We start from the raw sequence: 12,403 nt of genomic DNA, 5'->3' as shown, positions 1-12,403 counted from the left end.
CTTACATATTTTCAGACAAATATTCATCACACGCCGGTCGACAAGAGCAGAATGGAATTTATTCAACATCGATATAAAAAGGTGATTCTTGCTTTTCTTTAACAAAATCCTATTTTAACCTTTAAATAAATAAGCATTCAAGCAGTCAAAGTGATCAACTTCAATGCGTATGTATAAAATACATTACTGACCAACACAAAAAAAGAAAATCAAACCACATGCATTCCAACAAACAGTATCCCTCAAGCATCCTCACCAATCAACAGGTTCCTACACAGACAACATTTTCATTAGTCCCTAGTTAAAACGTCCAATCAGTGCTCACACGCTTGGCAGAAAGAGAAAAAGCTGATCTTAAAATGGTGCATAATTTCAGTAGAACTGTTCAAAAAAAAGAGTGCAAGTTAGTCAGACAGTAGAAATGCACATTCAAGAGCCGGAATAAGACCCTTCAACAGTATACTGTGGGCTGTATCTTAAGGCATATTCATGAGCAGTAGTCATACACGTAGTACTTTAAGGCACCGCAATAAAATGACGGCATCCAGTCAAACGTTACGAATAAAAGAGTTACAGAGACCACACGTCCAGCTTTGGAGGTTAATGGTGTCATCCAGTGAAATTCAGTTACTTTTAACATTAGCCTCTTTATGGAAATGTCCGTTTGTCTAGCAGGTTGCGTAACACGATAAAAGATAAAAATGCTGATTTAGAGGCCGAGCTTCTAAAGTCATTAGAATACATATATTTAAAATGAATTATTGAGAAATGGTTATTAACATGAATGTACCTAAAACCATTCACATTTTTCTGATGAAATACTTCTCTGTAGTTTTTAATTACCCAGCACATTAGGCAGGAATGGAGTCTGTTAACAGAGAGTAAATGATGAACATCTAATGAACATCTACAGTGAAGCTCTGTGTGAATCTGCCCAGATGATCTGGAATCTTACCCTATTATTACACCAACCAGCTGCTTGGTGTGTCCCAGAATTCGCCGTTTTAGTCGACAATGTGCTTTTCAAGTGTTCCATGACTTGCGGTTCTCTCCTCTGTTGCGGCCGGTCGGTGCTCCGCCGCTCTCCCCTTTGGCCAGAGCGGTGAGGGCTGCCAGGTTTGGGCTGGATCCAGACAGGTTGGCGCTGCGCCGCTTCTGCTGCTGCTGCTGTTGGCGACGCCGTTTGGCACCGAGACGGGCGACTCTGTCGGGTCTCACCAGCACGCCGTAACCAGGGTTACAGTGGAAGTAGTGTTTTCCGCCCACTGAGCCATCGTTCTTTCCTGAATAAAGACCGAAGAAAGGTTTGTTAGAGGTTTAATCTGGAAGTATGTTAAAGATCAGGTGTCAGGGGTCTACTCACCTGCTGGTACATCCAGTTCCACTCCAACCCAGGTACCCTTAGCAAAATCTGTGGGTCCCACATACCGGACTGTACCGCTCTTATTTGCCCCTACAGACACGTACTCCCCTTCTTTCAACCAGTCAGGGAGAACGGTAGAAGCAGCTCCATCTCCTTCCTCTGAGTCAGAGATAATTTCCAGGCCTTCCGTCGGCACTGGAAGGTTGAGTCCTGTCCCGAGGCTGCTGGTCCGGCCCACCTGAGGGGGCTGAGCCTCCTCTTCGCCCAGAATACGCTGAAAGGACTTGAGGTCTGAAGACTTCACCTTCTGGATCTTGAAAGGGTTGGCTGCTGAGGAGACGGGTTTGGGGAGCTCAACGTTGAGAGGAGGAGTGGGACCTGTTGCAGCTTTGGTAGATGCATCGGAAGACGCAACCTGTTGGACCTCACCTGAGGCTGAAGGTAGGATGGAACTGCTGTTTGAATCTGAGGCTTCAGACAAAGGTGGGACCGGGTTTAGAGCTGGAGCTTCGGTACTTTCAGAAGGCGTCTGGTCTTGTTTAGGCTGCTGAAGCTGTGGGACAGTTGATTCTGGTGGCTGTGTTTCCTTGTGGAGAGCCAGATTACATTCTGTGTTGTTTGTGCCAGCCACCTCAAGATCTCCCATCAAAACACACTTTGGTTCAAGGGGCTGTGTTTGTAGTACTTCTGTTGGGTTGGTATCATTTTCTTTTTCTACAACCAAGTCATTATCTGTCTCTGAATTGGCTAATTGTTCTGACTCCATATGGTTAGTTGTCAAATCGTGTTTTAGGTTGAGTTGGGCTGGCGGAGATGCGTTTGGTTCTACTTGTCTAGTATCGTTTGGTCTGGACGGTGGCTGGTCGGTCCTCTCAGCAGCTGCCTTCTCATTTGAACTGGTCGATGATTCCTGAGGCTCCAACTGGTTGGCAGCAAGTGATTCAAGACCAGTGTCTGACTCTGCAGTGACAGAGAGAGGTAAGAGCTTCTGTGTAGCTTTAGTGTCCTCTTCATCTGATGCCCCGTCGAAGCTGTCTGCTCTGCTGTTGCCTGGCGGGGGCAGGTCCCAGCTCAGCGTGTAGACCTCTGACAGCGTTGCTGTAGATATGCTGGTCGACATGTACCCGCTGGACACCTCGCTCACTGGGCTGTGGGTGGAGTCTTCGGTCTCTGGGATGATTGGAGGTGGGAGTGGCACAGACCTGGGGACCTCTGTTAGGGTGTCTGCAGGAAGGATATCCTCTATGGGAACCTGGGGAGAAACCATGGCAACACAGGGGTTAGTGACAGAAAATGGAAGAAAAAGCAGTAGAAACAACTGATAGAAGGGGATTTAATGAGCTTTAGGACTTTAGAGGCGTCGTGCATGCTAGTGCAAGGTGACTGGCTAGAGCTACAGTTTCTCTCTTCACTAGTGGACATAGTCTGAACATTTATCTGGATGCTAACTGGTTCCCCAGCTGGTCTTTAACTTAGTGCATGTCCTGTTTGGTGCAGGGAGGGGGAGCAAAAAGATTTAAAGAGTGACTATAAAACAAACAATTGATAGACACTAAAAACAGAAATGAAGCTCACTGAAGTTCATTCATGTAAAACAATTCTTTGGCACAATGGACAAATATCTGGCACCATGACATGCGTTTCTAACTGGCAGCCCTCGGTTTATCTTCTCTGAACCCTGCTGGTGCACAAGTAAAACAATTCATCAATACCTTCAGAATACTATATAAAATCACACAACAGCAGATCTAGCAGAGGTCTCAGGTCACATGTTCTCCATGTGCTCAGAGAATTTCATAGTCTAATGAGATAGTAGTCCCTAGGAATATGACAGCACTTCTCATCCTAGTAATCCAAGTATACCGCAGCTACAGCAGCTCAGCAGCTCAGCTTGGATTCACATCCAGATCAGATGAGACCAGGCCCCTACGGTCAGAGGCTCAAAAGGGATTGGACAGTAGACTCAAAGACTGATTCATGGACAGATGAATGACTTCATTAGTTCTTCATCAGTTAAACAGGTAAAGTCTACAGTTTTTTCTAGATGCGGAACTAGTAATGGACTGAACTGGTTTTCCTTAGGCTGCAAAAACAAAACCAATCCATCAGAAATAGAGGTAGGCACATCATTATCCAAGTCTACAATAGAGAGAAAACTTCACAAGAGCAACTACATTCCAAGGAAATCCATTCATAAGTCTCACGGACAGAAAGATCAGATTAGACCTTCTGGTTCTGGTACAGAACAGACGGTGGAGATGGTCACTAGTGATTAGAGGTGAAAGGAGAGAAGACAGAGATCTAGTGTCTGGGAGGAACAAACCCAGGAAAGACGTTCGGACTGCTTCACAGCACAGATGGACAATGACCCCAAACATACTACAAACATAACCTAGGAATGTTTGAAGGTAATGAAGAGGAATATTCTGCAATGTGACTTCATCCAACTAAAGGCAGTGTGACTCAGAAAAGGTCTGGGAAAACATCACAAAGGACGAGACGCATTCTTTGGTGATGTTCATGGGTTGTAAACTTCATGCACACTTTGCCTGCAACCAATACTTGACGAAGTATTTTAAAGCTGGATTAATTTGTCCTATGTTCGTCTGAAAATACGAGACTTGTATAAAAATGGTTGTCTTTTCTACACCCTCAAATCAAAGCTGATTGAACCTCTTAATACATACCTAAAATAACGAAAATGTGTTGGTGTCTAAACACATATGGATCTAACTGTGTGTGGGATTTGATTTGAAGTTAGAAAAATTATAAGAAACACATGGTAGTTTCTCCAAGAATAAAACAACAAATAAACAAGTGAAGAACATAATAAATGACAACAACAAAGATAAATATGTCCATTCTTTAAGTTTATGAAGAATGATTTAGCAGCCTAGAACCATCTCACTTTTTGAGACTTCCACTCTTATAGCTCCAAGTGGACAAACTAATCGTTGAGAATGCAGTGGCTCATGTTAGGAAAACCTTTTATCCGAGATGACAAATTAAGTATTGATTTTTCATTCAAAATGCAGACATGTCTGAGAAAGAAGAATCCAATAATAGTTTGTGTATCTCCTGGTACTTACAAACTAGCCCGGAAGCCACTCTGAACTTACCCAGCACACACATTTTGAAGGGGGAAGTATGTAAGAGGAATTGAAAGACAGATGGATAGACAGATATACTTCATTGATCCCTCGAGGGAAATTGTTGTGTTACAGCAGCAGAATACAACAAATGACAAGAAGCTGCAACCAGGTCTTAAATGTACATGCACAACTATCAGCCACAACATTATCACCACCTTCCTAGTATTGTGTAGGTTTTCTTTGTGCCTCCAAAACAGTTGTGTCTGATCAGAGAATGGACATGATCCTTCTGAGGGTGTCCTGTGGTGTCTGGTAACAGGATGTTGTTAGTGGGGGTCTTTGGGTCCTCTGGGTTGAGGGGAGGGGCCTCTGTGGATCATCCCACAGATACTTGTTCAGTTTGGGATCTAGTGAATTATGAGGCCAGGTCAACACCTTGTGCTGTTGTGCAGAGCATTTTTGTGCCTGGTCTTATCTAGGTTGGTGCTACATGTCTAAGTAACAGCCACATGAATGCCAGGTCCAAAAGTCTCCCAGCAGAACAATGAATTGTCACAAGATGGTTAATGTTTTTAATGGTTTTAATGTTGTGGCTGATTAATGCATGTATGTCATATATACCAGGCTACTTCTGGTCATGCCATTTCATGTTTGGAGAACTTACCGTCTGCTGGTGTCTGCTCATGTCCTCTTCAATACTGGCTGACTGCACCACGATACGCGGCAAACTCTGCAAACATGTTCCAAGTTAGTATCGTTTCAGATAAAACAGCGAAACATCTTAAAGCTGCTAATTAGGTTTTGTAGCCGATTTCAAGATGTGATCATGAGCCAGATGGCGCCATTTGAGTCTGGTTAAAACCTGGAGAGGAAATATTAATACAAAGCTGTAGATTTCCAAACCTGTTTATTACACACAGAGTAGAGTGGTGATTAGCTGCTGTGGGGGATTCAGCGTGACAGTGAGACAGAAACGGAGCTTGTGGGGGAATTTTTTTTTATCTAGACTTCTAATGAGAAGACAGATGCTGTAAACTAACAGCACACTGTCTTTCTCTCTCTGGCAGCCTTTAAGCAACTATTTAGTCTGCCCATTGAGTACGTTACGACTGCACAGGCATGTTTGAGACTCGTGTGTAATCACTTTAGTATGTTCATGGATTAAAAGAGAATCAAACATTGGATTTCTTCATGTAATCAACAGTCAAGATGTTGACACGAGAAGCAGAAAGTGCAATAAAAATATTTGCTCATCAGATTGCACAGACAGATAATCATGATAAACTGGTAAAACAATCAGGATAATTGCTCCCTAATTATAATTGCACCCATAATCATTTATCCCCATTCAGCATTCAAGCTACCTCTTTAACACTCAATATGGCCTGTGCGCTGATTTTAGATTCTGTGATTTGCTTTTTGACTGTTGTTTTGGTAGTTTTTGGAGAGGGTGATTGAAACACATCATCTTATATAGTGAGATAATAAAAGGCAAAATCATTCCAGCTGCTCAACATACATTCACAGAGCTTCAATCAGAACGATTGTTTAGCTCTCATTCGTCTCTCACATCATTTTCTGCCTCCGTTCATCAGAATGGTTGATTCGGGTCATGCCGAGTGTCTGCTCTGAGCAGATCGACAACCTACGTGGTCAACAGGTCTAACATCAGAAAGCAGGTCAAACACATCTATCCTACCCCTGTTTGGCTCAGGACACACAACCTGCAAGTCAACACAAAACGTCAGCTGCACAAATATGGATGGATACAAGTCCCAGCTCAAGTCAATACTAGCAAGGTGCTAGTTTGTCAAGGCATTCAGAAAATGTTTGGGTTGATCATAAAAAGGGTAATTCAACTTTAAATCCATGTCATATTATACATTTTTGTCTCATTCAGCACACATTCATCCCTGACTGAGGTTATTTCTCTATGAAAGCTCTATTATTCTCTCCAAACTGCACCGTGTAAGTCAAGTCTCCTATAAAGTACAGTGTTTAGCAAATGATGAGACTTTCAAAGGTCATGGCTTTGCTACAAGTGACAAAGTTCCAAAATGGCTCAACGACGTGAGCTGCTGAGTGGTTGTTCCTCAGGAGCTCCCTGATGCTGTTATGGTGTCATAACACATATTGTGGCCTGGATTGATAATGAATTGTCTCCAGTTGCTTTTTCACCTATCAGACACTGTACTAACATGCTGGCAGCTCTGTGAATGTGTATATAGGCACAATGGTGCTCCAAGCTAAAAGCTAGAGTATATGCTAACATTTGGAACACTAACCAAAGATGAGTATAAATGGAATGTAAGGGATCGACTAAGATGCTGATGGGCATAAGAGTCCTAATGACAATCATGTCATGACAATCCACTTAACCACTACCATGACATGTAACTCATAACTGTAACCAGAAGAATCCATCGTCTGGGGACCATGAACCCCTGTACCAAACGTCATGTCTATCGGTCTGTAATAACACCACGTTGCCCTACAGAGCGCCACAGGAAATCATTCCTGCCTGTGGCCATCAATCTGTACGACTCCTCGCTCTGAGTGTGCATAACCCATATTTATACCCATATTCATGCTGATATTGTGCAATAACTCATGTTCACTCTCTTTACATATAAGTGGACATATTTCCTTATATATTTATTGGACTCTGGACTCACCATGTGCATTAATTTCCCACTGCGCAATACCCCATACGCAATGTTATTATAGAGCAACAACTTGGAACATGTACATGTTTTTATATATATTTCTTATATTTTTGCGTGTATTCTTACTATAACAGCCTACTTTGTTCTGAACACTGGTGCACTTTGAGTAGGAGCCACTCTAATGAAAAGCAATTTCTCCTTGGGATCAATAAAGTCATTCTGATTCTGATCAGTCAGATATATAGATACATAATACACTGCCATCCTTAAGAAGCCAAACATTCATTCATTTCAAATATATGTATATTCAGTACAAACCAGAGGAGCTGAATGAGAAACCAGCCCTATCTTTACACTCATTTGTAACCGAGATCAGTCTGTTATATATTTGGTTGATTTGACACTTCAAAGGTCTTCTTTAATGTTTCTGCTGTAGGAGATATTTGATAGTTAGTAGTTGAAATCTATCCTGTCTACCTCATTAGGCTTCTACATGGAAAGAGTGATGCTCTGTAGTATTTAGTCTTAATACTTACCCTGGTATTTACAATGCAGTTCATTTATATCAGCGGAAATGTTAGAACTCTGCCAGGGTGATTAGCTTTGTGATCAGGGCAACAATCACACCTTACCAGCCTGCTAACATTTGCAGTACACAAGGCTTTTGTTTTCGTGTTGACCTTTGTAAACATCTGTGGCAGGCGGGATGGAAAGAGCATTAATTAGGGCAATAGCCTCAAAGAATGCGCCAGCGAGGCCTGACAGGTTCCCATTCCAACCAAACACCGCGGCACATGATTTCCCTGATTAGCTTCCCTCTGCAGCTCAGGGTGCTAATCAGTCCAATCAGAAGTTGTAGTGTTTGGCTGCTGCCATGAAAGAGCTGCAGACTCCCGGGTCTCGATGACACATGATTGGAGATCAGTGGATGAGGAGCGGAGGCGGCGCGTCAGGGCGGCGAGGTTCACCTGCTCCTAATTAACCTGCTCTACACACAGTGTGCTGCTGTCTCGATGGGGCCTGTCTGTAGGGTCTCTACTGGGATCACAAATATACAGCACGTCAATCACTCCGGAGGCTCCTGCTACGTTCCTGCTGAATGAGCTGGCAGTTTCATTCTTCACTCAGTTACTCAACCAACAGTGACTGTTGTTCTTAAAGCAACTAACCACCCACCTAGACCAGACCAGGCCCCCCCCCACCCAATAGCAATAACACTCTTTGATGGCAGCAGCCCTAGCAGGATGCTTTAGCAACAACTCAAAAAACATCAAACATCACAAGATGTTGACCTGGCCTCCAAATTCACTGGTTACCAAACTGATCAAGTATCTGTGAGATGATGCATAGAGGTCCCTCCCCTCAATCCACAGGACCCAAAGACTAACAACATTCTGTTACCAGACACCACAGGACACCCTCAGAAGACCCGTGTCCATTCTCTGATCAGACACAACTGTTTTGGAGACACAAATGAGACCTACACAATACTAGGAAGGTGGTCATAATGTTATGCTTGTTCAGTGTGTTTAATCTAAACATCAGTATCTACCTCAACAATGACCAAAGCATTGTTTTACAGGAATTCTTAATTATATTTAAGAGTTTGTCATTTCTTGGAAGACGATCGTCCAGCACTTGAGAATTTTGATCGCCCTCTTTCTCTTCTGCGTCTCTCCCCCATTAGCAGCGCTGCCACCTTGGCAGACCTCCTCAGGCCAAACCCTCAAATCGCAGGGAAAGTGTCAGGAGTTTGTGTTTTATGTTTTCAGCTTCGTGATGCTCAAGTGCCTCAAAGCCAGAGCTTAGATGAGTGACGAAACCTCTCCAAGAAAACCTAGGTGCTGTTGTTGTTTCAGCTTTGCCTCCAGGATACACCATGACCTGGATGGCTGAGGACTTTAACATATAACAAACCAAACTTTAACAAAACCCTACTACTCTGTTAACACACATTTTCTGTCAGCTCAGTGCCTGCAAAACGGTTCTCCCTCTCATCCCTACTTTCTGTCCAACTATATCCCCTCGGCTTGAAACAAAGGCTTCTTTTATACGTGAAGTCCGTCAAAACACACATTTTTTTCAATAAAATGTTTATGGCTACATGAAAATGTTTGGTGAATACAGTTCTTGTTCTCGAAAAGACGCACTTTTGTATTCCTTGCATATTTATTTCTGAAAACCCCTAATCTTGCGCACTGAGGCATTTATAGTCTTTATCTATTATTTGTGTTTCCATCTACATAGCTCTGTTTCCATGGCAACAGCAGAATTAGGACTAGCAGCTGATGAGCAGAACGGATATTTAGATTCAGCTCGTCGTGAGACATATAAACTTTGAGTTCCTGATAAGACAGTGAGCAGCGAAAGGGCTTAAATCCAGAGCTTGGTGAGGGGCTGCATGAATGTACCTGATGATGGACAGCTGTCTGGTTTCTACTATCTTCCTTCCCACCAGGAAGCAGTGACTTCAGAAGCTTGGGTACGGCCTTCACTGGAGGGAGATAAGACGCAGCAAAGCCTGAATGCACTGACGGAGAAAAGAAGAGGAGAGGAGGTTGCAGAAGTGGAGAGAAAACAAGGGCAGAGGGGGAAAAGAAAAGTACAAAAAGATAAGCTTTCTGAGGGAGGGAGGAGGGAAGTTGAGCAATGTGTTCGCGAAGAAGAAAAACAAGTGCCAAATTGAGATTCAGAGCTAAAGAATAGATATAGATGGCCAGCGGCTAAAGCATCAAATACAGATCTGATGACATCAAAGGCAGCAAAGAGGGAAAGAAACTTCAAAGCGGGAGAAAGACTCCATTAGAAGATAAAGGTTTTATCGGTCGTACCTGTCTCTGGGTTCAAGTTCTGGGACACAGAGCTGGGCAGTGTGCGTCTGGATGGAGGGGGGGCCACAGAAAGGTCCTGATGGCTCTCCCAGCCCTGCACACGCACACAGGACACAACGGGACACATGTGGATTAAAGGAAGGAGCATTTCAATGATTTTGGATATTTAGCAGCATCTATTGGTAACTACAAAGAACTGCACAAGTACTGATGGACATCCTCTGGTACAGGTCTATTCAATCACTAGCCCGTAACCTTTAAGTGGTCCAGCCTGTGGTGTCGGTGTAGAGATTCAGAGGGCAACTGGTTTCACAAGATTTCAGTAATTCCTACAGTGTTTCAGACGTCCTAGCAACAGTCTACTCACAATGCAACACGTAGTTTTGAAGCGTGGCTAGCGGTGCAGACACAAGTCGTGCCAAGATATCGCATCTAAAACGGTCATTTTCAACTCCTAGAACCTACAAGAAAACTGTCTGGACTGACAGTGTTTTTTTTTTTTACCATCACGTTCAAACGCCCAACCTGTGTGTTTAATCTGCCACGGGTGTATTGGGGTACGAAAAGACTACAATATCCAGAGCCACACTGAGAAACACCCAACTTTCCAGCCAAATTTCTTGGAGATTCTGCTCAACTACAGCTCTGTTATTGTGTTTTTACGCACTTTCTGACCTTATTACTGTGTACTGTCATCACACACACACACAAAAATATGTTTTGCTGTCATTATTATTTTCTTTTTCCTCCCCCTTAGTCACTGTCTTAGTGGGGGTTAGTGGGATTGGTTGCTCAGTGACAGACAGGTGTCAACTCTCCACTCGTGCATCCATTACAGTCCATTTAGTAAAAAGAAATGTCATAAAAACTAATCCAGTGATAGAAGTGTATAACAAAAATTAGTTGATGCATGTGCCTCACCTTGAAGTCATTGAGCTTATGAGTGGAGGAGTAGAGATCCAGACTGCTGGCTGACAGCTGGTTAGAAGGTTAGGTGTTAGTCACACAGATTAATGGGTTATAGCAAGGAAATTATGTGTGAACTAAAAACAAAACAAAACAAAAAAAACAAACAGCTATTCTCTCTTGTTTTTAGCAGTAAGTAGCAGTAAGTCTCTAACCCCAACCAGAAAAGCTTAGAAATGTCTAATCATGTCTTAACCTTAAGCCCCAACCCCAAACCTGGAGGGTGACAGTATGAGAAGCTGCTTAAAAATCAGGGAATCTACACTGAGGGAAAGCAGGATTCAACTAAACAGTGACACACAATAGATGAGCTCATACAAAGCAGTCCCAGGATAGAGAGAATAGACACATTAACAGTGGAAGGTTTCCTGTCCGTTCAGATTGATAATATCAGTGCCTCAATATCTCTTCCCATATGAGAAATAAAACAGAAGTGACCCTTTTAATGTGTGGAGCAGATTAGAGTCACTAAATCAAACTTGAGTGGTCTTACCCGGCTGACGCTGGGAGAGCTGAGGCAGCGTCGGGCAGCTTTCCCTCTCACTGCCAGCTGTTCCCTCACAGTCACCTCCTACACACAAACACACAAATGTTCTTTGTGAGGATTCCTAATTGTATGATTTGTGGAAGCGCTGTCACTTAGTGGTTCTATCTGGATGCTTGGAGCGCTCTGGATTAATGATTAATTAACTCTATCCGTTTCTACTTTTGGCGGAGGAACATATTTCCTTTTTGGCTCTGGATGACAGTTTCCAAAATTACACAATGAGCAAAGAAGACAAAGAGGATTTAATTAGGCTCATAAAGAAAATATCAATCAAAAAAGGCCACAGTTAAATGAGTGACTGCGCAGACATTCAGCTACTCTGCATGTGAAGATGAAGACCAAATGTGTTTGTGTCTTATACTGCCTGACCTGTCTGAGTCTGTCCAGAGTGAGGATGTTCTCCACAGCCAGGATGCTGCGCAGGTATTTCTCTATGGCTGCCTCACTGTCGGCTGACGGGTCGTCCTCAGCGCTAGCGGCCAGTCTGGCCAGCATCTCCCGGTCCTCCGGGCCGTGGATGTCCTGTGGGACAGCAGGGTGGCAGTCAGCAATGGGCGGTTTATTATCATCATCCAGTAGACTGATAGGACTGCTTCCAAAAATGTTATCATCCCTTGAAAAGAACTGATGTCCGTAAGGAAGATTTTTAATAAATACTAAATATCAACAGATAGAATTGTGAGCTGCAGAGTAAGAGAAGTGTAATCATACATCAACATTCAGCCTCTGACCACAAGACGTGTTATTGGTCTTTAGTAAAAATCTACAATCAACATGACCTATAAAACGATAAAAAGATAAGATACATGACATGATTCATCTTTCTTTACTTGTTTGATCATTTAAATCCACTGATGGAAACGTGACTGCTTTTGTTTTATGTGTAATGTAACCAAAGCTTGAGTAACATTTGTTATATGTTTATTTGCACACTGAGA

At 43.0% G+C, this 12,403-nt stretch overlaps 1 protein-coding gene across 6 annotated transcripts in view; it reads right to left on the bottom strand.

Moving 5' to 3' along the window:
- Positions 1 to 39: 39 nt before the first annotated feature.
- LOC124998712 (kinesin-like protein KIF13B) overlaps positions 40 to 12,403 on the bottom strand; it is a 39,247-nt gene continuing 26,883 nt past the window's right edge. Inside the window, exons 35-43 of one of the 6 annotated variants that reach the window (XM_047573186.1) lie at positions 11,835 to 11,987; positions 11,412 to 11,489; positions 10,874 to 10,930; positions 9,953 to 10,046; positions 9,533 to 9,651; positions 6,105 to 6,179; positions 5,120 to 5,185; positions 1,364 to 2,615; positions 40 to 1,283 (exon numbers count right to left, since the gene is read on the bottom strand). In XM_047573186.1, the coding sequence (XP_047429142.1) occupies positions 1,024 to 1,283; positions 1,364 to 2,615; positions 5,120 to 5,185; positions 6,105 to 6,179; positions 9,533 to 9,651; positions 9,953 to 10,046; positions 10,874 to 10,930; positions 11,412 to 11,489; positions 11,835 to 11,987 (2,154 nt within the window). In that variant the 3' untranslated portion in view covers positions 40 to 1,023. The remainder of the gene's footprint in view (positions 1,284 to 1,363; positions 2,616 to 5,119; positions 5,186 to 6,104; positions 6,180 to 9,532; positions 9,652 to 9,952; positions 10,047 to 10,873; positions 10,931 to 11,411; positions 11,490 to 11,834; positions 11,988 to 12,403) is intronic. The other 5 variants (XM_047573187.1, XM_047573189.1, XM_047573191.1 and 2 more) reach the window with 5 other exon arrangements.

Source organism: Mugil cephalus, chromosome 21 (genome assembly GCF_022458985.1).
Source record: "Mugil cephalus isolate CIBA_MC_2020 chromosome 21, CIBA_Mcephalus_1.1, whole genome shotgun sequence".
NCBI classification, from domain to species: domain Eukaryota; kingdom Metazoa; phylum Chordata; class Actinopteri; order Mugiliformes; family Mugilidae; genus Mugil; species Mugil cephalus.
Note: the sequence above shows the minus strand (reverse complement) of the source record. Positions and strands in the feature narration are given on the sequence as shown.